This window comes from Morus notabilis, unplaced genomic scaffold (genome assembly GCF_000414095.1).
Source record: "Morus notabilis unplaced genomic scaffold, ASM41409v2 Scaffold804, whole genome shotgun sequence".
In the NCBI taxonomy this organism is placed as follows: domain Eukaryota; kingdom Viridiplantae; phylum Streptophyta; class Magnoliopsida; order Rosales; family Moraceae; genus Morus; species Morus notabilis.
This window is the reverse complement of record NW_010361209.1, coordinates 5,888-28,187: the sequence shown is the minus strand read 5'-3', so window position 1 is coordinate 28,187 and position 22,300 is coordinate 5,888. Positions and strand designations below refer to the sequence as shown.

The following is a 22,300-nucleotide window of genomic DNA, read 5'->3' as shown; positions in this document are numbered from 1 at the left end:
TTCTATCACAAAAAATTTGAATTTAAAATTAAACTTTAATTCAAACCACTGTTTTGAACTCATTTTAAATGGACATTAAGATGACACAATTAAATTTAAACAACTATTGAATCTAAAATGACAATTATGTACGAACAAAAGATGACATAATTGACTATACGACGGCAACTATGGGCAAACGATAACCACGTGGAAACAACAATAAAATATAATAGAACTGGAAATATTGGAACTCAAAATAAAATGATTATACAATTCAAAAACGACAGTAGTCTAGAAACAACATGAACATGAACGACAACTTGTAGAGGCGCAGTAGTTAAAAAAAATGAAACGACGACTACAAGAAGACAATACGGCGGAAAAACGACAATCACGAACATAGAAATGGTAGTAATGTATATAAAAGGAAAAATACAAAGCTAAAACGTCACAACACATTAAAGCGACCATATATTAACAAGCAATAAGGGCAAGAGCGACAACTATAGGAGGACAATACAATGTATAGGGGCAGGTGTTATAAGACGACGTTTTATGTGAAAAAACCAGACAGAAACGACAATGTTTCCCTAAATCAGGGTTTGTTAGTTCTACTTGTTGGGCTGTTTACCTTATTAGCCCAAGAACATTCCACATAAAACATGTGAAGTTATGGCATATAGATTAGTTTTGAAAATATTTATGATAAATTATATATTTCAAGATATTTATGATAAATAGTATTTAAATGAATAATTTACCTTAAATATGTTAGTCATCACGAATATTCTCAGAAAAAATGCTATTTAGCTCTTATGTTGTCATTCTATTGACAATCCATTTACGTGTATTTGTCTATTTGATTTCATATGTAAACTAATAAGGTTGTCATTCTCTTGACAATCTATTTACGAGTATTTGGCTATTTTATTTCATATGTAGAGTTTTAGAGCGGAATCTTTGGCCAGGTCTTCAGGAACAGATTATGCCAAGAGAGCTAGACAAACTGTTGCAGTTAGACAAACAAGAATTAATTAAGTTGTATTCGTCAGGATTTCAATATTCGTTTTTGGTGCCAACAACCGGAGATATTATTTAAATTTACTTTAGGAATCAATAATATTAGTCACGCGTCAAGAAAAACACACGAAAAGAGCATCTTTTTAAACCAACATATCATTCCAAAGAAGGAGATTCCCATCCATTATATACCAAGAAAATATAATGTTTATGTATCATAGTATAAACTATAATTGTGAGGTGAAAGCAATTAGCTTCGTCATTGCCACTAAAAACCAGAAAATTATCATACTGTAAAAAAGACTTTGGATATGGTGTTTGAGGTAGATTTTGTCCGAAAGAAAAGCGTCCTGGTGTGGTCTGGTCCGTTCCCTAGGCCTATCCAGACATCCAAGAAAGTCCATTTCAAGCACGTGTTGTCGAATTCGACGAATGTAGGCTCGAGGGACGAGAGTTGCGAGGGTTCCATCGGAAGTTTTTTTTCGGAAGAGACTTTTTAGTGTCGATCCAAAAGAATTTGTTCACTAACAATCTTTCCATTCGAATTATGCGTTTTGACTGACAAGAATTTGCGCAAAAAAGAAAGCGTGGCAAATAAGATTGTCACGTATCTATGTGTGTGATTATGTGTTTCCGTGTTGGAGAAGAAAAGGCAAGTTCATGGATTAAAGCCTAACTCCATTCTTGGCTCAGTTTGTGAGTTCACTAGTGCGCATATCAACAACATATGTGTGGTCACGTACTGATCTTCTCTTCTCCTGCCTTATCTGCCGTTGATTTGGACTCAGACTTATGCCACAATGTGATTAACCATTCTTATTCATAAACTGAAAACTTAAAATAGAAAAAACGAAAGGAAGAAAACAAAAGAAAATGAGAGGAACTAGTTGCCAATTGCGCTACGCAAAGTGGGACTTACTGTTTCTGCTAATATTACATATATATATATATATATATATATATATATATTGGTATTGGAGTCATTGTTGTCAATATAGAAATACCACAGACGATATAAAAAACGATATGATGGGTTTGGCCAAGTTTTCCTAAATAAAATCATTGAAATACCCGACAAAGACCAAGTGTCCAAACCAACCTCATGATTTTATAAACCATTTAACTCCCAAGCCCCCTCCGGCTCACCTTCAACTAGAATTCTCTCTCTCTCTCTCTCTCTCTCTCTCTCTCTCTCTAAAAGAATGGCAGAAGTAGCAGAGAGCGTTCTTGAGAGATTGGTGGGCATGGAAGCTGGGTTGTTAACAAGTGTTTCTTCTGTGATGCCAACGATGTTGTTCACAGTGTTGACGTTAGTAGTAGGGGTTTTGGCATACTTGTATGGGCCCTACTGGGCGGTCAGAAGGGTACCTGGACCACCATCTATCCCCTTTGTAGGGCACCTTCCTTTAATGGCCAAGTATGGTCCTAACGTCTTCTCTGTTCTTGCCAAACAATATGGCCCTATTTTCAGGTACTGCATGATAGGACCTAATTGTAATCTTCTCTTATATTTATAATCCTAATTTACTTTTTTTTTCTTTTTTTTTTTGAGTTCTTTGTGAGTTTTTCTCAAATTCTTCCTTTTTGAACAAAAATTCCTGTTCATATTATTGGGGACATTAATTCAGTATTATCATTATAGGCGTGACAAATGGAAGACTTTATTTAATTAGCTGTCAAGACTTTGTGTGTGTGATGTGTTTATTTGTTTATTTATTTATTTATTTATTTGGGTGAAACTGAAGATAATAATTTCAACAAGATGATATCATGATTTGAAATAAGTGGGGAAGTGGGGCAGGTTTCATATGGGGAGGCAGCCATTGATAATAGTGGCGGATCCTGAGCTTTGTAGAGAAGTTGGAATAAAGAAATTCAAAGACATTCCTAACAGAAGCGTTCCCTCTCCCATCTCTGCTTCTCCTCTGCATCAAAAGGGTCTCTTTTTCACCAGGTACTCTATTACATAACACAAGCCTAGCTAATATGAAAAGTCCATTAATTTGAAATACAATTTTTTATTATTATTATTTTTTTTTCCTACAAAGCAATTATTTTCTACACTACTTCTCAAAAGTAATTATAGTTTGCTGTCAATATATACCATTTAACGACAAAGTATTAATAGTGCAAATGTTAAGAATCAAACATGTAAATATACCCGGTATTAACGAATCCAAAATTTCATTTTAGTGGGGGCATAAACTATGCCTATGGGTCGTTCTTTTTATAACTCAATTTAAAATTAACTTTTTTATTTAGTGTTTTTCACTCGTATATATAATTTAAGTTCTCAATTTAAGTTGTAAAAAGAATAATTTTTAAATTATTACTTATAAATTAAAATTATTAAAAATAAATAGGATAGGTTGGTAATTTAAGAAAGAGAGTGTACAAGAACACTAAAATCAATTCATCAATATATAGAGTTAGAACTTGGTGGTACGCTGTTGGCACGCAGATTAAAAAAAATAAACTGTAAATGGTGTTTTAAAGGAGAAGTGGATAACAATAATGGATAATGATGTCATCAATTTAACAAGAATGAAATGGAAAGAAAAAAGAAGCATTAATTAGTCGGAAGTTTTACCCTTTATGGAGAATGGAAAACAAGGTGCGAAAGAAAGAGTTAATCATTGAGCGGGAAATTAAGTATATATTAGAAATAATTATTTTAATTCAGTAGAGGTACATGTCTTTACTGATCCTAATGTAGATCCGTGACCGAATATACCACCAAAATAGTAAATTAACTTATAAGTCGTTTAATAGATGAGAGGTCTCGAATTTAAATCTTTTAAGTTATCGGCTCAATATTCATTATTTTTAAAAATATCTCTTCATAAGTAGTTACGAGACACTAGGAACGCTCTTTCCAGTATTTGTGGAGTATAAACTACTCATAATTTAGTGATATGTAATACTAGAATAACATGAGAATATTAATCCAGGGACGCAAGATGGTCGACCATGCGAAACACCATCTTATCAGTGTACCAGCCATCTCATCTGGCGAGCCTCGTCCCCACCATGCAAGACTCCATCGATTCTGCCACCCAAAACCTCGAATGCTCCTCCTCCTCCTCATCCGAACAGCAGGACATCACCTTCTCCAACCTCTCTCTCGGACTAGCCACCGACGTCATCGGTCAAGCCGCCTTTGGCGTCAGCTTCGGCCTCTCCAAACCCCATTCTGATCATGACTCACTCACCACCAACGGTAGTAGTAGTACTACCGACGAAGTCTCGGACTTCATAAACCAGCACATCTACTCCACAACACAGCTAAAGATGGACTTATCAGGCTCATTATCCATCATCCTCGGCTTGCTCATCCCGATTCTCCAAGAACCCTTCAGGCAAATCCTCAAGAGAATTCCCTACACTATGGACTGGAAAGTTGACCGCACCAACAAGAAACTCAGTGGTAGGCTTAATGAGATTGTGGCCAGGAGAATGAGAGACAAAGAGAGAGGTTCCAAGGACTTCTTGTCTGTCATATTGAATGCTAGAGAGACGGAGACGGTTTCCAAGAACGTGTTTAGTCCAGACTATATTAGTGCTGTCACGTACGAGCATTTGCTTGCTGGGTCAGCAACCACGTCGTTTACTTTGTCTTCCATTGTGTATTTGGTTTCCGGGCACCCGGAGGTTGAGCAGAAGTTGCTTGCCGAGATTGATGGATTCGGGCCGAGAGATCTGATGCCGACGGCTCAAGATCTTCAAACGAAATTCCCTTATCTTGATCAGGCTAGTTTAGACTCTTTTTTTTATGGCTATTTGCTTGTGTGAATTTTGTTCTGTTTAGCCAAATGGTATGCGACTATATTTGAAGTTTTATCTTTTTTTGGCTTTGGTTATGTGAATGCAGGTGATTAAAGAGTCTATGAGGTATTACGTTGTTTCACCCTTAATTGCCAGAGAAACATCAAAAGAAGTAGAAATTGGAGGATATACCCTCCCAAAGGTATACTAATTAACGTTTCTTATATTAGAGCTTTCTAGTATAGCAAAGGTAAAAATACTGTCGAAATAATAATCAAAATGTAATATGAACAAAATTTGACACAAATATAATGGTTTAAAATTGAGCCCTGAGGTAACTTTTTATTACTCTATCATAGAATTTTAATACATATTGATAAAGTGCTCACGAAATCTCTCTTATGAATAGGGGACATGGGTGTGGTTAGCACCAGGAGTATTATCAAAAGATCCAAAGAATTTTCCAGAGCCAGACAAGTTCAAGCCAGAGAGGTTCGATCCAAATTGTGAAGAAGAGAAACAAAGGCATCCTTACGCCTTAATACCCTTTGGAATTGGGCCACGGTCATGCATTGGTCAGAAATTCTCCTTGCAAGAGATAAAGCTCACACTCATTCATTTGTACCGGAAATACATATTTCGACACTCCCCCAACATGGAAAACCCTCTTGAGCTCGAGTATGGCATTGTTCTCAACTTCAAGCATGGTGTCAAGCTTAGAGTCATAAAGAGGACATGAAAGATTGATACCGATAGTTCTTTATCATAATTCCAAGTCATTATGCATAAAATAAACAGACTTGAAACACGATTAGTAAATATGTTTGGTTGCTTTTCATAGAGAAAGATTTTTAACAGCTTTTGAACTCAGGAAGCCATTAGCAACTCCAAAATGCAATACCAAATGGTGATCACGGTATTAATTCGAATGCATGCATAAGGAGACAAATTTAACCATGATAATAAATGAACTATTTTACAAGGCAGAATTAAAAGCATACCTCCAGGATACTAATCCGTTCTTCGAATACAACAAGTGTTATGATTTATATAGAACACCGCGCTAAACGATTAATTAATACACAATAAAATCAAAATGCAAAAGGGACAACAAGCTGTTGATCTTCTTCTCAATCTCAAAGTAATGTCCTCACCTTAGTTTCATTGCGTTCAACTGTGTTGACATGTAAAGTGGCCTAGAGTTGTTGAGTGAAGAAGATTGGTCAGAACCAGCAGTGCTTTTAGAATCCCCATTGGCGAAAACAGCAGACCTCTTCAGAAACTGAAACTCATCCATGGACTGCCTAAGAATTCGGTTGTGAGATGGCTGCTGGGTGCTGCTTCCCTTTTGCTTTGCCTTCGTAGACTCGGTCAAGTTCATGTAATTGGGCCTGCTGTTTGTGCTGCTATCATCTGTTCTATCTGAAGCCAAAACTGTGTTCCCAGAGATTGGTGTTGTTGATGTACAGAACGAAGAGGAAGCAGAGCTCTCGCCGTAACGAAATTCAGAACTGGGACTCGAAGATGAGCGAGTAGCTTGCCCAATTAGTGGAGGCTTTGCTGAAATCCTTTTGGTGACATTGTTGTTTCTGACTTTAATGGCACAAGCTTCCCAAGATTTCGACCGTTTGCAAGCAAGCGAGTCTGTGGAATTCTTTGAAGGTGGAGTGATCTCTGAAGGGTCAGTTTGGGATTGTTCCATCAGCCTAGTTTCCCACGGCTTTGCAGCCATCCAACGCTCCAACCAACTCCATCCCCAGCTATTCTTGTCAAACTCTTGATTCTTGAGAGAGAAAACCGAGCTATTATGGTTTGGTCGAGAATTCGAATCTTGTGTTGATCTCCATTGCTGAAAAGACACAAGTTGAAAATTCTCAGTAAGCTGGAAAGGAAAAGGTAGTGAAAAAGTTGTGAGAAACTCATTCATTTTAGTACCTTTTGAGCTAAAGAGTATGCAATTGCTCTCTCCCTCTTGAAGGCCCCTTCTTGCCTCATTTGTAACTTTGCTTGAATATCTTCTAAAGTTCCCATGCTATCGCACCACCCTTCCTGAAAAAAAAAAAAAAAAAAAATCCTTGGATCAGAAGTTGAAAACAATTGCCAAAAAGGACAAAAATTTTCGAAAAAAAGACACAGAATTGTACGAGTATGAACACCAAAACAAGTTTGTGGTAAGGTAAAGACAGACCTCAGCTTGTTTCAAGATTTCAGCCTGGCTGCGATGTTCGTCGAGCATTTGCTGCACAGCTTGGCCTTCAATGGACATTCGCACGTGACGAGCTCTCACACGGGCCTGAACTCTGACGAGGGCTTGCATGCACCTCAGAGTCACAGCGGCTTGCTTCCTCACTTGTCTACCCCTTACTAGAGCTTGAAGCCTCACCACTCCTTTCAACGCCCTCAAAGCCCTTCTTGCCTGCAATGAAACATGGAATTAAACATTATAGATCATAAAGGTCATTTCACCGATTTTAGTTTAAAATTTAAGTTTTGTTACAGTAAAAGCTCTTAGAAATAATCACATCTAATTTTTTTATTACAGTAAAAAACTCTCATCTAAACTCATATATCAACTTAAATCAGCGAACTAAAACCCAACAATACTCTAAAAGAGAGAAAAAAAATTAAAAAAAAAAACCCTAAAATAGCTTCTGAGAAAAGGCTAATGTCCTTTATTCTCCTTAAAAGGATTTAATTAGCTAACTGAGTAAGACTCAGTGATTTAACAAAAGGTCCAATTTTCCTAAAGGAAACTCATTTACTGATAATAATTGATGTTTCTTTTCCTGTTGTAGATCAAAACATCCCAAGATTTCAACTTTCATTATGAAAAAGAATACAAAGTAGAGGATTTAGGTGTGAGATATTTGTTCTTTGCTAACTCTACAAGGAAACAAAGGAAAGTACAAGTTTGAAGAGATGAAGACATAAAAAGTTAGATACTCTACTTTACTCTGTTTTCTATCTAAGAACCATGTAGCAAAATGCAAAACAAAGAGACAATGCACCCCAAAAAAAAAAGAAAAACATAGTACCAAAAATCCACGAAAAGCGGTCTGGATCCTGATGGCAGCCCATTCTTGTCGGACAACCTTAAAATCTCTGGGAGGAGCTCGAACAACAGTAGCCATGGCGGCCGAGAAAGCATCAGCCATGCGCGGCGAATCGGAGCCTTCGGAAGCTGCCCTGTGGCTCCCTTTGAAACCCTTCCACGCTGACCCCATGTCCACGGACGAACTCCTCCATAGCCTCCATTTCTTGCTCTTCCCAGCCGACTTATCCTACAGACACAAGGGGAAAAAAAAAAAAAAGCTACTCAAGAACAGTTATTGTATGCAACAAAAAGAAATCCAAATAGAGAAGATCTTTAGGCTTACATGGTCTTCTTTTTCAGTCTTCTTATGACCTATTAGCGCTTTCACCCATTTTCCTGAAGCACCCATTTTCAGCTCAACGGGTTACAAACTGTTGGAATTTTTTTTTTTTTTTTCACTTTACGATGTCCCAGCTCCGACTAATAATTGAGCTTCTTCACTGTAACAATGGAGCCAAAAATACCAAGAAGAGTTTTCGTTTTTTTCTTTTTGAACCCAAAAAAGAGTTTCTAATCTGAGTCGGAAAAAAAAACAAAAAAAAAAACTAGAGAGAGACGTGGGTTTGTCTTTACTCTTTAGTGGGGAAGTGGGATAGTGGTCAGGTCCAAGAAAGAGTTGTCGTTTGATTGTTTGAAATTCAAAAAATCCCAACGGACTAATGGAGATGAGTCCCGCTCAATTGCTCTGTTGAGGGTTGTGATTATTTGCACCTGTAGCTCATTTTTTTATTTCCAACTTAGCCCTAACTTTTTTCGTTTTTATTTTTCTCCGGGTAAAAAAATTCATAAAAAAGTCTCGTGGCCTTTGTGACGTACATAAAAAAGTTACAAAAAGGGCCAAAAAGCAACCCGACAAATGATCCCCCCAATAAGTTACTAGTCACTGCGGTTAAGATCTGGTTATTCCTCCCGACTTTACGATTAAATTCGCCCACCACCGTCCGATTATTATTTCTTTCCCATTCGAGGACCAACCGATGGTTGCCACCTATGTTTGTGGGGTCCATTTTGGTGGACTTATCGGACTATTCAAATCTTTGAAGTGCTATGTTTGGTAGGAAGAAAAGAAAATATGATAGAAAGAAAATATGAAAGTGATGAAAAATAACAATGGTAGAAAGAAATTGATTTTCTTTTATATTGTTTGGTATGAAAAGATTAAAAGTAAATGAGCTTACCTTCACTTATTTGGTATTAGAAGGAAAGAAAAAATCTTACTCGTAAATTACTTTTATACCCTTAAATTTTTTGCTTAGATTTTGATAGAGAAAATGGTAGTTTAGTAACTTTGCTCACTTTAATGAGTTGTCCTCATTTTTCATCCCATTTTCTGCCCACTTGTGGAAATAAAAAAAATAGTGGGGCCCACATATATTATTTTTCACTCCATTTTCTCTTCCTTTCTCTTTTCTCTCCTACCAAACAACCCACGATTATGTTTGGTAGAGGGATTCGTTCCCTGATTCGAATCATGATTCGTGGTTCGCTACAATATTTTCTCTTACAAAAAATTCACGTAAATCGAAAATGATTCGAATCACATGGTTTGAATCCTCCAACCAAACGTCCTCTATACATTTTCATTTTCTCTCCCAAAATCCCGCCACCTTCTTCCTTCCTTCTACTTTTCTTTCCTACCAAACATACTCTTAGAATAAGGATTCGTATCATGATTCAGATTATGGTTCGTAGCTCGTTACAGTGTCTTTTCTCACAAAAAATACACATAAATTAAAAATAATTCTAAATTATAAATTTAAATTTCTGAATCAAACGTCATCATAATTTTCTTTTTCGGTATCATCACGATCCATGAAAATTTTCAAAAATAGAGGGTGGTGACCGGTGAAATATTGTAATCACCACATGTGGAGATCATGGATGTGAATATGTGATGTGGACTTCTCTTTGGTGTTTGTATATATGACAAGTTGATTCTCATTCTCATTTTCACCTTGAAATGGGAAAAGTACTCGAAACTCACATGATTCAACAGAGGTAGTTTTGGAAGTACAGAAAGATTATGGGGTTATATTCTACGAATTAGCCACAATGATTATGTCAGAATTGAATTTCTCTTTGGTTTCATATGTACACGATAGTTCAAGTTCTGTGTTAACGACCCGAAATTCTTCCGCATTCAAGTAATAATAAAAGAGAATCGAACCAAAAAAGAGAGGGCAAAAGAAAATAAACAGATTGCTTTTATGTAACATTTTCTCGAAACTCTGCGCAGAAAATAGAGCATTAAAGTGAAAAATTAAAAAGTAAAAAAGTAGAGGAAAGCATTTAGTGAAGAAAATTTGAAATTACCGAGGTTGGCAGTGTCACGTTTACCCGGCTTTTGTATGTCACGCGTTGACATCGAAGTGTCCACTGCCGAACTGTTTTCTCAGAGAAAAGCATTCAATTGGACTAATCAATCTTTGGCGTGTATAATAAGGGAAACTAACAAAATCGGGAAACAATGGTAAGGGAAGATAATTGCAATTGATTGCAAACCCATAATTCATGAAGATATAGGTCTAATTTAGGTTTTTTTTTTTTTTTTTTTTTTTTTTTTTTTGTTAATTTGAGTTTAAAATTTTAGTTTTATTACAGTAAAAAATTTTTAAAAACAGTCACATTTAACTTTTTTACTACCGTAAAAAGCTCTCACAGAACATCACATCTCAATTCGAATTAAAAACTCGAATTAACGAACCGAACGGATCTTAATTTATTTCACTGATTTAAGACTTTAATTTTAATTTTTTTTATAGTTAAAAATTATAATAAAAAATTATATTTAATTTTTTTTGTTACAATAAAAAATTTTCATATAAAATTATATCTCAATTTAAATTAAAAAAGTTCACTTTGATTTACTTTCCTTGTTAGCAAAATAGTATGGAAGCTTAAGATTTGTATTGCTTTTGGAATTTGTAATTTGTTTGACTAGACTTATTAGGTGGGGTCTATGAAATATAGTTTTTTTTTTTTAAAGGTAAAAGCAAATTCATTAAATCAAATCAGGCCGACCAAAAGGGGATACAAATCTAGGAATGCAATCTGTAGCAACAACATCAACACTAGATTGGAAAGCAAACGAAGCCAAAATATGAGCAACAACATTGCCCTCTTTATGAACATGACAACACTTCTACTCATAAGTCGCAGCAAGAAGTCTAAGGCCCTGTTTATTTCACCGAATTGAGTTTAAAAATTAAGTTTTTTTACAGTAAAAAGTTCTTAAAAACAGTCACATTTAACTTTTTTACTACAATAAAAAATTTTCACATAAAATCACATATCAACTTGAATTAAAAACTCGAATCAGCTAGCTAAATGGATCTTAAAAAATAGTGTTTTGATGGACGACATTCTTATGAAATATAGTTGTTGTGTGGTAATATATTACAGTTAAACATCTATAAATTAATATTTTAGGATCATAAAAAACTTATTAATTAATTGATATATTATTTAATTCATATAAATTAATACTTTTAAGACGAGGTTAGGATCGATTAAAAATATTATTTTATCGAGTATTATATTGAGGTTATATTATACATAAGGTATAATTTTAATAGTTAGATAAAATTCAAACTTTTTAATATTCTCTATATTTTTTTCAATAGAAGATGATTGATCAAGACAATGACAATAAGAATATAAGAGCATCTCCTGTAGTATCATTTGAATAGAAAATTATTCTATAATGTAATATTATATTTACTGTTAAACTTAACACTATGTTATATCTAGTGTCAAATTAAACACTAAATATAGCACATGTTAAATTTTACATTAAAAAACTATTTATTACTGTATTTACCTTTTTTATTTAAATTTTTTTTTTAATACAAAAGGGGAGAGAATGCCATTATTAACCATCAATTTATGATTAGAGTAAAAAAACTTATATAAATTACAACTAACTAGATTGTCCTCACTCGTTAAACATTTAAACTAACATTATACATTAAAGTATAAAATAAAATAATACATTGAATATATTATTTTTATATTGAACATTGACATTTCAAAACGGAGATGTTTTTAAGAATTGTTATTGGTTGATTAACGTTTGGGTTAAACTCCTTCACAGAGCCTTCTTATAGCTATGTTGGACTATGGAGCCATATATATCCTGCGAGCGATTTGTCGCAGTTCTCATAAAGTAGTTGGTCAAATTTTCGTGGGTCAATGGTCAATGGTCAAACTTAAAACACATACTTCAATGGAAGCGCACATTACCCACACTTGTTGCCACCTCTTGGTTTGGACGTTGCCCATTTTCTCGGGCATGCAAAATCCATAATAAAAAATAAAAAAAAAATACTATCATCACTCTTTAATTATTTTTTTTATTATATTTATTATTTGACACATAAATTTTATTAATATGTATATATTTTTATTTAAATAAAAATAATAATAAAATTTACGTGTTAAACATGTGATAGAAAGAATAATGTTTAACAACTGTCATAAAAATATACCACTTTGTCAACCGGAAATTTAAAAGACACGCGTAGGCAAATTGAAAGAAAAATACTTTTATTTAGCAACAACATATATTTACAACTTGCACCCAAAAAAAAGAAAAAAAAAAAACAAACTAATGAAAGAATTCATCTCATTTAGAAAAGAGAACGAAACTCATTCTAAGACCAAGAGCACGAGAATAAGTTTTAGTAGGCTTAATTGGCATTGACGGGAGAAAAAGATGGCGGAGCCAATCTTGGGCTGGGGAGGCCCATATAAGCAAGCCTGGGCGAGACCCTGATCTTTGGGCTGGGCCGCGGTGAGGGGATTGGTAGACAGGGTCCAATGTTGCCCGGAGTAAGCCTTGGAGACAAGTTGACTTGTTCAAGTGCTCGGGATTGTAACTCCAGAGGATAGTCCCTGACACACCCAATACGTGGACCAACCCCACTTGTCCACTTGCAAGACAAGCGTTTGGCCAAGTCGAAAACTGGCGCTTCGGGTTTGGCAACGTTGGAGTTTGCAATGTTTTCTTGACGTTCCGTCGGGATGGTGTTGGATTCCTTGCCATTCACGGCATTAATGTCCAATGCCACCGTGGTTGTGGAGATAGTGTTGAGCTCATCTTCTGCCTTGCTCTCTTCTTCATTGGTTACTTTGAATGACGTTCCTTCATTTTCTATTGAATATCTCTGCAGAAAGAGAGAAATATATATGGTGAGATGGGCAATTTCATTTGCTCAAAATAAACTTGAGTTGTTACTCTTAAGATTCGAACTTCAGACTTGATACAGGTTTTATATTCTAATAAATTACGACATCAATTGTGATTTTGAGAATTGCCTTGTAAGTCAGAACATAATTTGTTAAAAGGTCTCGTGATATTTACAGTGAGACTCAAACTCAAATGATTGGATTTAGGTTCAAGTTGAGTGCTAATAATTACCTTAACGTTGGTAAGGTCTACTTGGTGCTCTTGGAGGAAGCTGATGAATTCCTTGAAGTTGTCTTCAGTTGGGAGATAGTGACCACTGTATGGCCATATAGCCTGAAAAAGGGTAGAACATCGTTAGCTAAAAAGTAAATAAATAATAATATAGTTGTGCAAGAAAAAAAATTGATTTCTCTTGTTGTTGTTGTTGTTACCTCAAGAACCCCATCACGGGCAACTAATCTTCCAGCTGCTGTTGTGGCTCCTCCGGAAAGAAAACTCGAGTGCTGAAAAACGCCTTTCTTCTTCTGCCCCACATACAAGGCCCTTGACGTGCTCAGCACAAATATCCACTTAGACCCCTCAGTTGTGTTCACCAGCACCCCAGTTTGCCTGTACGCAAGTTTACCATCCTCTACCACAACTTCATACGTTTCGCGCTCTATCTGCGACCGAAAACCAACAGAAGAAACGTTTTAGCAAACAAAACGCCTCATCGTTTAAGCAAATTTTCTCTGTAAGTGATCATTAGAGCATTGTTTTAAGGCTTTAGAAAGGCTTACCGGTCCAAGATATCTGATGCATTGCTGTTGTAGGACATTCCTTTGACACTTCTTGAGGTTCAAGTCTTTACCATCACCAACATCCAACCTTCAGTTCCAAAAGTTCAAAAGCTAATTAGTACGAGGATTTAATATGAACTATATCATATATACAAAGGCTAAAAGTTCTCACGAGGTAAAAAGACTTGTATACATACCAGTAAAAGAAAGGTTGGGTGCTCTTGCTATCAAACCAGACATCGTAGTAGAAGTGAAGGTTATGGCCATATCGATGACGTGGATCAATCTGTAGAAGACGAGGAAAGATGGACCACGGTAAGTCCTTTGCTTTATTTGCAGAAATAAATTGAGAAAGAAAAAAGAAATGTAAGGGTCAATTAGCAAGATTTGTTAGAAAGATTATATGTACTTACAGCTTCAAGCCAGTGCTGTAAAGCTAATTTCTGAGCCTTCTCATCCTTGGACAAGCCTTTTCCAACCTACAGCACACAATCATTTTATCTTTAATCCAAAAATTATTCTAAAATCCTCCTTCAAAGATAAATAAAACATGATGATTGTAAAAACTACCTTAGCAGCTCTTGTTCTTGCTCGTGACCACCGCGAAAAAGCAGTCTCTGGCTTCTCAATATCGAAGAATGAAACTGAACTCCTTTTTAGAGCTGCAAAGTCTAATGCCTTCCACCTAAAATGAGAACCAAATGCACATAATCAGAAACAAAAGAACTGAAAAGAACACTGAGAACAATAACGAGATATGAATTATCTTATATATTGAAAGGGACACAAACCAGAGTTCCTCAACCACAACAGCACAATCTGCAAGGTTTCGCCTAGTTCGGTAACTCTTGTAGACCTTCTGAAGCTTAGTAGCTGCAGCGTCAAGCTCGCTAACGGGCCTCGGAGAGAAAAAAATCACCGGCTGAGGAAGCAAAATGGTGGGCTTTTGTATCTGCATTGTTGCTTCCTTGTTTAGGCATATTGAATTTGAAGGTTTTGAGACGGGTTTGTTTTTCCCTAGGACCGAATTGTCTGATTTATCATATACTTCAATCTTTGGTTCTCTTGATTCCCTTTTTTTCACGCTCGTTGACCTTTCTATATTCGCTTTATGTGATGTACTAGACTTGTTTTGAGTTTCTGATGAAGATTCTTTGAGTCTCATGGACCTCATGATAAACATTTTTAAAGTGTCGGTTAGGCCAAAAAACTCATGCCTTAGGATTTCACTCCATGGGGATAAAAGCACCGAAACAGAAAGACCCATCAATTCTCAAAGAGCTTTGAACTTCAACTTGTGAGTCGTCAATGAAAAAACCTAGTCAGAAAGAAACACAAGTATCAGTAAGGTTTCCAGAGTTTAAGAAAAATTATCTTCCCTATTTGTCCCAAGAAAAAAAAAAAAAAAGCAAACAAAATCAAGAAATATGCAGATTTGCAACCACAAAATCTTGTTTCCTTTTTAAGAAAAGCACAAATCGGTTTTGTAAAGAACTCCACTTTGTAGGAGAAATAAATAAAGGTTCAAAAAGAGAAAAATCACTGACTCAAAAGGAATATATGGGCAAAAACAAACAACCCCAGATCATTTCACAAAACTAAAAACCAAAAACATAGAAGAACCCGGCCATGAACACCCAAATTAGACCACTATCCAACATAGAAACCTTAACATATCAAGCATAATGGAATTAAGATAAAAAACCAAACTCCCATACCTGCAAACCCACAACACCAGTGACCAGAGGACTTGCAGAACCAACCTCACTCTCTCTCTCTCTCTCTCTCCCCAAGAGAGCAAAAAAGTTTACACCAAGCACGCAATAGAAAATATGAAACACTTCCAAGTTTTAAGTAGTAATATCTCACCCTCTATATATATATACACCATAAAAAAAGCGGTTTTGAAAAATCAAAGTTGGTGACTCTCAGTGTAAATTTCCAGCTGAGCAGCTCATGAGAAAAACTGAATTTGGCGGGTACACTAGACCTTCCACGAAGTTGAAGGGAAAGACCTTTTTTTTTTTTTTTTTTTTTTTTTTTTTTTTTTTTTTTTTTTACTTACTTAAACAAACAAAAACAAATGCAAAAGTAAAAAGGTGAAGAAGAAAGTCAAGCAGTGGGGCGATTGCAACACTGTTATTACCTCCCTTTTGTTTTTACTCGACGTTCTTTGTATGAAATAACGGAGTTGTTATTGATATTGTTCAATATAAAAATACCCACAATCCTAACAGTGAATTTGAAAGTCAACTTGTACATTCCACACGATTCACTTCCCCGATTCTTCTTTGTGGAAAAAAAATGCAGCTTTGAAGTTTGAATGCGTTTGGAAGTTATCTTAACAGCGGTAAACGCTAATAAGCAGTAAGCACCTTGACTGGAAAATTTGGAAGATAAGATTGCTCGAAAAAATCATGAAGACCATGAAGTGTCCTTTTCTGTATTGGTACTTGGTTTAGAAATGATAATTTTTTTTTTTTTTTTTTTTTTTTTTACTTTGGAGAAAATTATGTCCAAGTGACGTAAAGAGTACGGTCGATTTATAGATTGGTAGGTACACTTTCCACCATAGAATAAATGATTGTCGCCATTTGGTATAGACTAAATTTATTAGCCTATTTGCATGACTTCTAGACGTGGCCTGCCTCATTTTCCACATCCACTAGCCTCAGCCATCAATCACTTGGTAGTACAACTCTAACGTAGATTGCCGTATTCACGTAATATATATACATACATACGTATATACGAGCATGTATTTGAGCCAATGCATAACAGCTGTGAAAAGGGTGGTGGACCGCGGACTCGTAAATGCAGGTGTCATCTATCTAATCAAGAATTTTATAAACAGAAGTGGCAACATTTTTTATGTCGATTTATTGGTTGCATGCTAGTGAAAGGTACGTTACAACAGCCTTTGTTTATTACAATTATTATTATTTTTTGGTCGTCGAGCTCTTTCTAATTTTGCAAATCTTGTTTTTTTTTTTTTTTTTTAATTCTAAATATCTGGTAAACATCACGTTCCTGAATTTCACGAGTATTGAAACATGCAATAAATAACTTTCATGATTTATAGAGTTTTAACCTAATAATAACTAGATTAATGCCATTTTATTTTGGTAGTATAGAAATATTTCTATCAATTCGAGCTTTATACTATTATTTTAGTATCATAAATTCTTCAAAGAGTATTCCTCCATAAAATGTACGGCTAACAAATACCATTGTCTCTGAACAAGTCAAGTCAAACATCACGCGTCAATAAGCCGAAGCAAAGATTTCCATCATATATAATTCCTCATTGCTCAGTCGTTTCAAGGAATTCTCAGTATTCCACCAATCAACCAAAACTAAAAAAACAACTTTAAAGGAAGAATAAATTGAAAATTCATTTCCACAACAATCGTGTGAACAATTTCTCGAGAAAACTGGCAACGCAGAATGTTCAAAGTATCTAGTAATGGACTCTGTTTGGGGATTCCAACGAGTCCTTTACGCAGCAGATATTGATTGAGACTTCTGTCTGGGAGGAACATGGAGCCAACACTTCATCGTATCATATGCAGTGAAACCGATAGCGACCGACGGAACAATCTGAGATCACAGTTTAACAATTAGTCAGCTAGCACAATTGACCCTGAAATTCTATGACTAATAGCAAGAAATCTCACAACTAAGTCTCAGGCCCCGTTTATTTTACGGATTCGAGTTTAGAATTCGAAATTTGCTACAATAAAAAGTTTTTAGAAACAGTCACATCTAACTTTTTTACTACAGTAAAAAACTCTTACATAAAATCACATATCAACTTGAATTAAAAACTCGAATTAGCGAACTAAACGGGCCCTAAATCTCCTGCATCTATTGGAAATTTAGACGGGCCCTATATGGTCTCAATGTACACGGATTAGAAAATTACGATTCCCTTATAGAGCAATCACCTTGTCATATACTTGTATAAAAAAAAAAAAAAAAAAAAAAATTACCTTGATATAGTTAATGCTTAGGCCTGCAAACAACTGCCTCCATCCTTGATTACGAACAATAGTGGTAAGCCCTTCCCATGTGTTCTTGAATCCACCATCACCTTGAGCTGAATTTAACTGTTTTCCGACCTGTGGTAACGTTCAACAGCTAATGTAAAACTCAAAAGTCTAATTTCTGCATAAACTTAAAGTTAATATCAACAGTTATTGTCACAACAGTCCCAGCAGAAAAAACAACTTTCATATCCGCCATCATCTCCCTATTGCTTCCAAGGCGAAGATCAAGATGGGATACATTTAATTATTTATTTTAAGAGTACATTATCTGTCAATGTCAATTATATGATAATTAAAGAAATTAAAAGTAGTCATCAACACGCTATCATAAAGCCGCCAAAAACATCTAATCTAAGAGATATAAACAGCCAACAGCCTACTCTTACTAGATTTGAAAGACAATTGAAATGAGGCAATACCTGCATTTGCCTCCTAACAACATCTAATGGGTATGTGAAGGTCTGCCCAAATAATCCAGCTAAAGCTCCACATGAAAGTCGCATTGTGATGGACTTCTCATACTCCTCAGGAACATGCCTCTTGAGTTCCTCATATATGTAAAACTTTAAGCCCGCATAAGGGAGGATTCCAATGAGGGTTGGCCCTGCTCAAACAAAATTTTGGATGAAATTGACATCTATAATACGGTATCAAAGAACAAGAGAAAGGCACTTCCACTGAAGAGTGAAAAAGCAAGTTTCGGTATAGATTACGCATTTCAAAGACATGCTTCAGAATGAGAAACATGCAAGACGTACATACCTACACCTCGATATAGACCACGAACTCCCCCTTCCTTGTAAACACTGAAAAGCACATCTTTTATACCCTTATAAGGACTTTTATACTCAAAACTTCCTCTAGTGTCCACAACCTAGACAGTAATAAAGAATTTAAGTAAGAAAAAAAGAAAGTGGACTACCGAATCAAATGAAAAATAGAAACCAAAACCAGTAAATTATTAAGTAATCTTTTACTAACACTGAATTATAAATCAACCAAAACGGCATAGATAAGCAAACAAGTACAGACCTGATAAGCAAGTCTAGTACGAGCTAGGTCCAAAGGATAAGTGCACAAAACTGCTGTTCCTCCAGATGCTGAACCAGCTAAAAGATCAATATGACTACCCGATCCTAGAATAGGATAATTGCTTAAGATCCATGACCTATACTGCTCGTATGTCATGAAATGCAGGGCTGCATAGGGAACAATTCGAATGACGCTCGCACCATTTCCCCTAAAAGGCCAAAAAAACATAATTAAGAAATAATTATCTAATGATGGATTTAAAAAAATAATAAAAATAAAAAGGAGGAAAACTTAAATCCTCAAATACAAACTTACTTATAGAATCCCAGAACACCTTCATGCTTCAGTAATTTTTTAAAAGATTGACCCACCCCAAGAGAGTGGAACCCTTCTGTCCTTGTCTGAAAGAGAGAGGATAATTGCTTTAAAAAAACGCCTTGGTAAAAGTTGTCAAGAGACTTTAAACATATCATGGAAGAAAGAAACAGGCAACAACTTAAAAGCAATGCAACCGTCTCCGATGCAACATACAGAAGTAGAGTAAATAAGAGACCGACAGGAGCCATCTTAAAAATTATTATAATCAATTATCGCTATCAATCAATAAACCAGTTATTTTAAGATATCAAGGTCTTAGAACAATGACCCCTGTATAATCCTAACTTAAAGCTTGAGCCATAGCAACCAAGTCGTATTTTTGTTCCTCTATCCTCTCTGTCTCTTTTGCCACTACTAAAGAGGTGCGCTCTCTGCCCTTAATAAACAAATTTAATTCCAAATCTAGCGTCCACAGAATCAACAATTCCATCAAAAGTTTAGATTAAGATAATCACTTCATTAGTCTCATGACTGACCTTGTCGGAATACCATACATACAATTACTATATCCCTATTTAGGCCAGGAAAGCCACTTTTGGGAGTGTACGTACGAGCTTACAAATTACAATGGATACTGAGTCCCACTCGTTTCCACAGAATGAGCTTCAAACAAATCAAGGGAAACATTTCATGTGTAATTTTCTTCATTATTTAGAAAAATAATTTCACCTTTATCCTAATACATGCAACGAAAAAAAAAATCAAAGTACATCATCCAAAAGTAAATGAAACGGTGTCTACATCAGGTAGCACCAGTGGTGGATGCAATTTTTTCCTTACTTTGCCACCCAAAATTTTCGAATTGCAATATTTACATTGAAATTTTTAGAAAAGTTTCAGTTATGCCCCAAATTTTGACTTCCAATCTACTTATATTTCAAACTTAAAATACCAAATAAACCAAAAACAACCACAATATCACATAAATCTCATAATTTCATTAACTGTAAATTTTTAAAAATGAATTAAACTCGATTAAGATAAATGTGCTATTAATTTAGTTTAAAGTTTTGGTTCCCCTGAAAAAATTCCTGCCTCCGCCTAGCACCCCCAAATTCCACCAGTGTGAAAATTTACATAATATCATCAGCATAATTTGAGTAGCAATTGCAAAGGTACGGCTCAGGGGTTAATAGGATATTATACCTGCAATAGTATCTTGATACGCTCCAAGGGAGCCACAGCAGTCTTGGCAAACGCCCCAGCAGCGCCTCCGGCTATGAGCTCCTTCGCATAAACAGGCAAATGATCAATGCACGACACCGTTTCGCGAGTGGACGAGCCATCCACCAAACTCGCCACGTTCGTGGAAAGAGTAGACCTTTGCGCAGAACCCATTCGCAGTTTTCACTCCAAACTCCAACCCAGAAAACCAATCTCACAAATTTTTCGCAAACTTTTTGTCGTATATTCGTTTTCAATTACCCTCCTTGAAGCGCGAAGAACTCCTTATCCCATCTAGCTCTCGGAACACCGAAAGCAAAGGCCTTTTGTTCAAGAAAAGACAAGCGAATTCGAGGGCTGAGAACACCCAGCGACGAGTCGGCTACGTTCACAAGCCGGTTCTCTTCTTCGATTATAACAAGATACATCCAAAGGATATACGGGAAATTTTGCCCTAGAGGATCGGAAACTGAAAATCTCACTTCGATTATGATAATAATCCTCCCATGGATCTAGACTAAACCCATGAAAATTCAAAACCCTACTGCAGATCAATCGGAATATCAAACAAGAAGAATATCAAAGAGGACGAAATCCTGAATAACAATCCCGTCAATCTATCACAGAATCATCAATATCCACAAGAATCCAAACAAATTCTCTGAATCTTATGCCGGAGAATCAATGACTAGGGTCGAATTTTGCAGAAAATAAATTGAAATCGGAAAAGGAATTGGGAAAAAGAGGAATCGAAAAGTTGTGAAAGGAAACCTCTAGAAAATTGGAAGTGAACTGGGGGGGTCAGAAATAGGAGAAGAACATGCACGTGAATTGCGTGAGAATTGAATAAAAGTAGCCAGTTCTCTCCTTGGTCGCGGGAAGGGAGCACGGGAGGTTTCCTTTTCTAACTTCTCCTTTTATTTGTTTATTTATTTATATGTTTTTATTTTCAGCCGGCAAAGGTGTGTGAAATTTGGAAGGCTAAAAGGAAACTGACATTCGATTCTCCCGTTATAAACCAACGGTGACCCAACTCCATGCCACAAATATTAGTAAGGTGTGATTTTTTTAAAGATTTTTAAGGGATTGTGTTACCCATTAAAAAGGGGATCCAAAAAGAAAAAAAGTAATTTACGCTGTTAGTCCTTTAATATTTTAATAAGTTTTTTTTAATGGGTTATTAACACAAATGGTCATCAATTTATTTAATAAGTGACAGTTTGGTCTTTAACTTCTTTTTTAATAAATCGACCCTCAATTGTTTAAAACATGTGTAATCTAATCATTTCTGTCAATATCAGTCTAAAAGCTAACGGAAGAAGCCCACGTGACCCAGATTGTTGGTGGAAAGATGAAATTGCCCGCTTAAACTCTTCCGGCGACCAATGATGAAATTGCCAGAAATCTAACCGGAGATGGTCGGAACTATTCCTGTGACCAATGACGAAAAACTTAGTATGTATTTGTTCAGCTCGATGAAAGGAGTCTAAAGACACCACTTGCCGGATGATTGGATGTCGGACGGCGTCAGAATTTGCGTTGGAAGGTGTTGAAGCAGGAAATTTCAAACTGAAATTCCAACCGATCGGCAGCGAATCGGGCGGTGAGGTGAGAGGGGGGTTGTAGATCAGCTCATGGGCTCTCTTGGTCCGCTCTCAATTCATGGTGGATCAGCCGGAGGTGGCCGAAATCGACAGCAGCTCTCTTTTCTCTTTCGTCGTGAGTTGTTCACTTTTTTTTTTCTTCCTGATTTATGCTAATTCAATGTGGGAAGATGGTGGAGACACGTTGGGTAATTTGGACCTTTTATGTGATTGTCTAAATTTTAATTTAGACTCTCAATTACAGA

The 22,300-nt window shown here is 35.9% G+C and overlaps 4 protein-coding genes across 4 annotated transcripts; 1 reads left to right on the top strand and 3 right to left on the bottom strand.

Annotated features, from left to right (window-relative positions):
* The first annotated feature begins 2,029 nt into the window (after window positions 1-2,029).
* Window positions 2,030-5,648, top strand: LOC21402425 (cytochrome P450 711A1). Its single transcript, XM_024166051.1, has 5 exons — window positions 2,030-2,473; window positions 2,804-2,956; window positions 3,954-4,752; window positions 4,874-4,969; window positions 5,177-5,648. Exons 1-5 carry the CDS (start codon window positions 2,205-2,207, stop codon window positions 5,504-5,506), a joined length of 1,647 nt encoding a protein of 548 aa, XP_024021819.1. The 5' UTR covers window positions 2,030-2,204; the 3' UTR covers window positions 5,507-5,648.
* Window positions 5,649-5,699: 51 nt separating this feature from the next.
* On the bottom strand, window positions 5,700-8,471 carry LOC21402424 (protein IQ-DOMAIN 1). The gene is made up of 5 exons (XM_010098744.2): window positions 8,145-8,471; window positions 7,803-8,048; window positions 6,956-7,183; window positions 6,703-6,816; window positions 5,700-6,616 (listed from the first exon to the last, which is right to left on the bottom strand). The coding sequence occupies exons 1-5, from the start codon at window positions 8,208-8,210 to the stop codon at window positions 5,918-5,920; spliced, it is 1,353 nt and encodes a 450-aa protein (XP_010097046.1). The 5' UTR covers window positions 8,211-8,471; the 3' UTR covers window positions 5,700-5,917.
* Window positions 8,472-12,420: 3,949 nt separating this feature from the next.
* Window positions 12,421-15,663, bottom strand: LOC21402423 (IQ domain-containing protein IQM1). The gene is made up of 9 exons (XM_010098743.2): window positions 15,547-15,663; window positions 14,620-15,146; window positions 14,399-14,513; window positions 14,242-14,307; window positions 14,026-14,114; window positions 13,829-13,916; window positions 13,481-13,711; window positions 13,281-13,382; window positions 12,421-13,026 (listed from the first exon to the last, which is right to left on the bottom strand). The coding sequence occupies exons 2-9, from the start codon at window positions 15,093-15,095 to the stop codon at window positions 12,550-12,552; spliced, it is 1,644 nt and encodes a 547-aa protein (XP_010097045.1). The 5' UTR covers window positions 15,096-15,146; window positions 15,547-15,663; the 3' UTR covers window positions 12,421-12,549.
* A 1,433-nt stretch (window positions 15,664-17,096) lies between these two features.
* Window positions 17,097-21,223, bottom strand: LOC21402422 (mitochondrial carrier protein CoAc1). The gene is made up of 7 exons (XM_010098742.2): window positions 20,434-21,223; window positions 19,225-19,310; window positions 18,910-19,117; window positions 18,640-18,751; window positions 18,297-18,481; window positions 17,821-17,949; window positions 17,097-17,428 (listed from the first exon to the last, which is right to left on the bottom strand). Exons 1-7 carry the CDS (start codon window positions 20,623-20,625, stop codon window positions 17,327-17,329), a joined length of 1,014 nt encoding a protein of 337 aa, XP_010097044.1. The 5' UTR covers window positions 20,626-21,223; the 3' UTR covers window positions 17,097-17,326.
* Window positions 21,224-22,300: the final 1,077 nt, after the last annotated feature.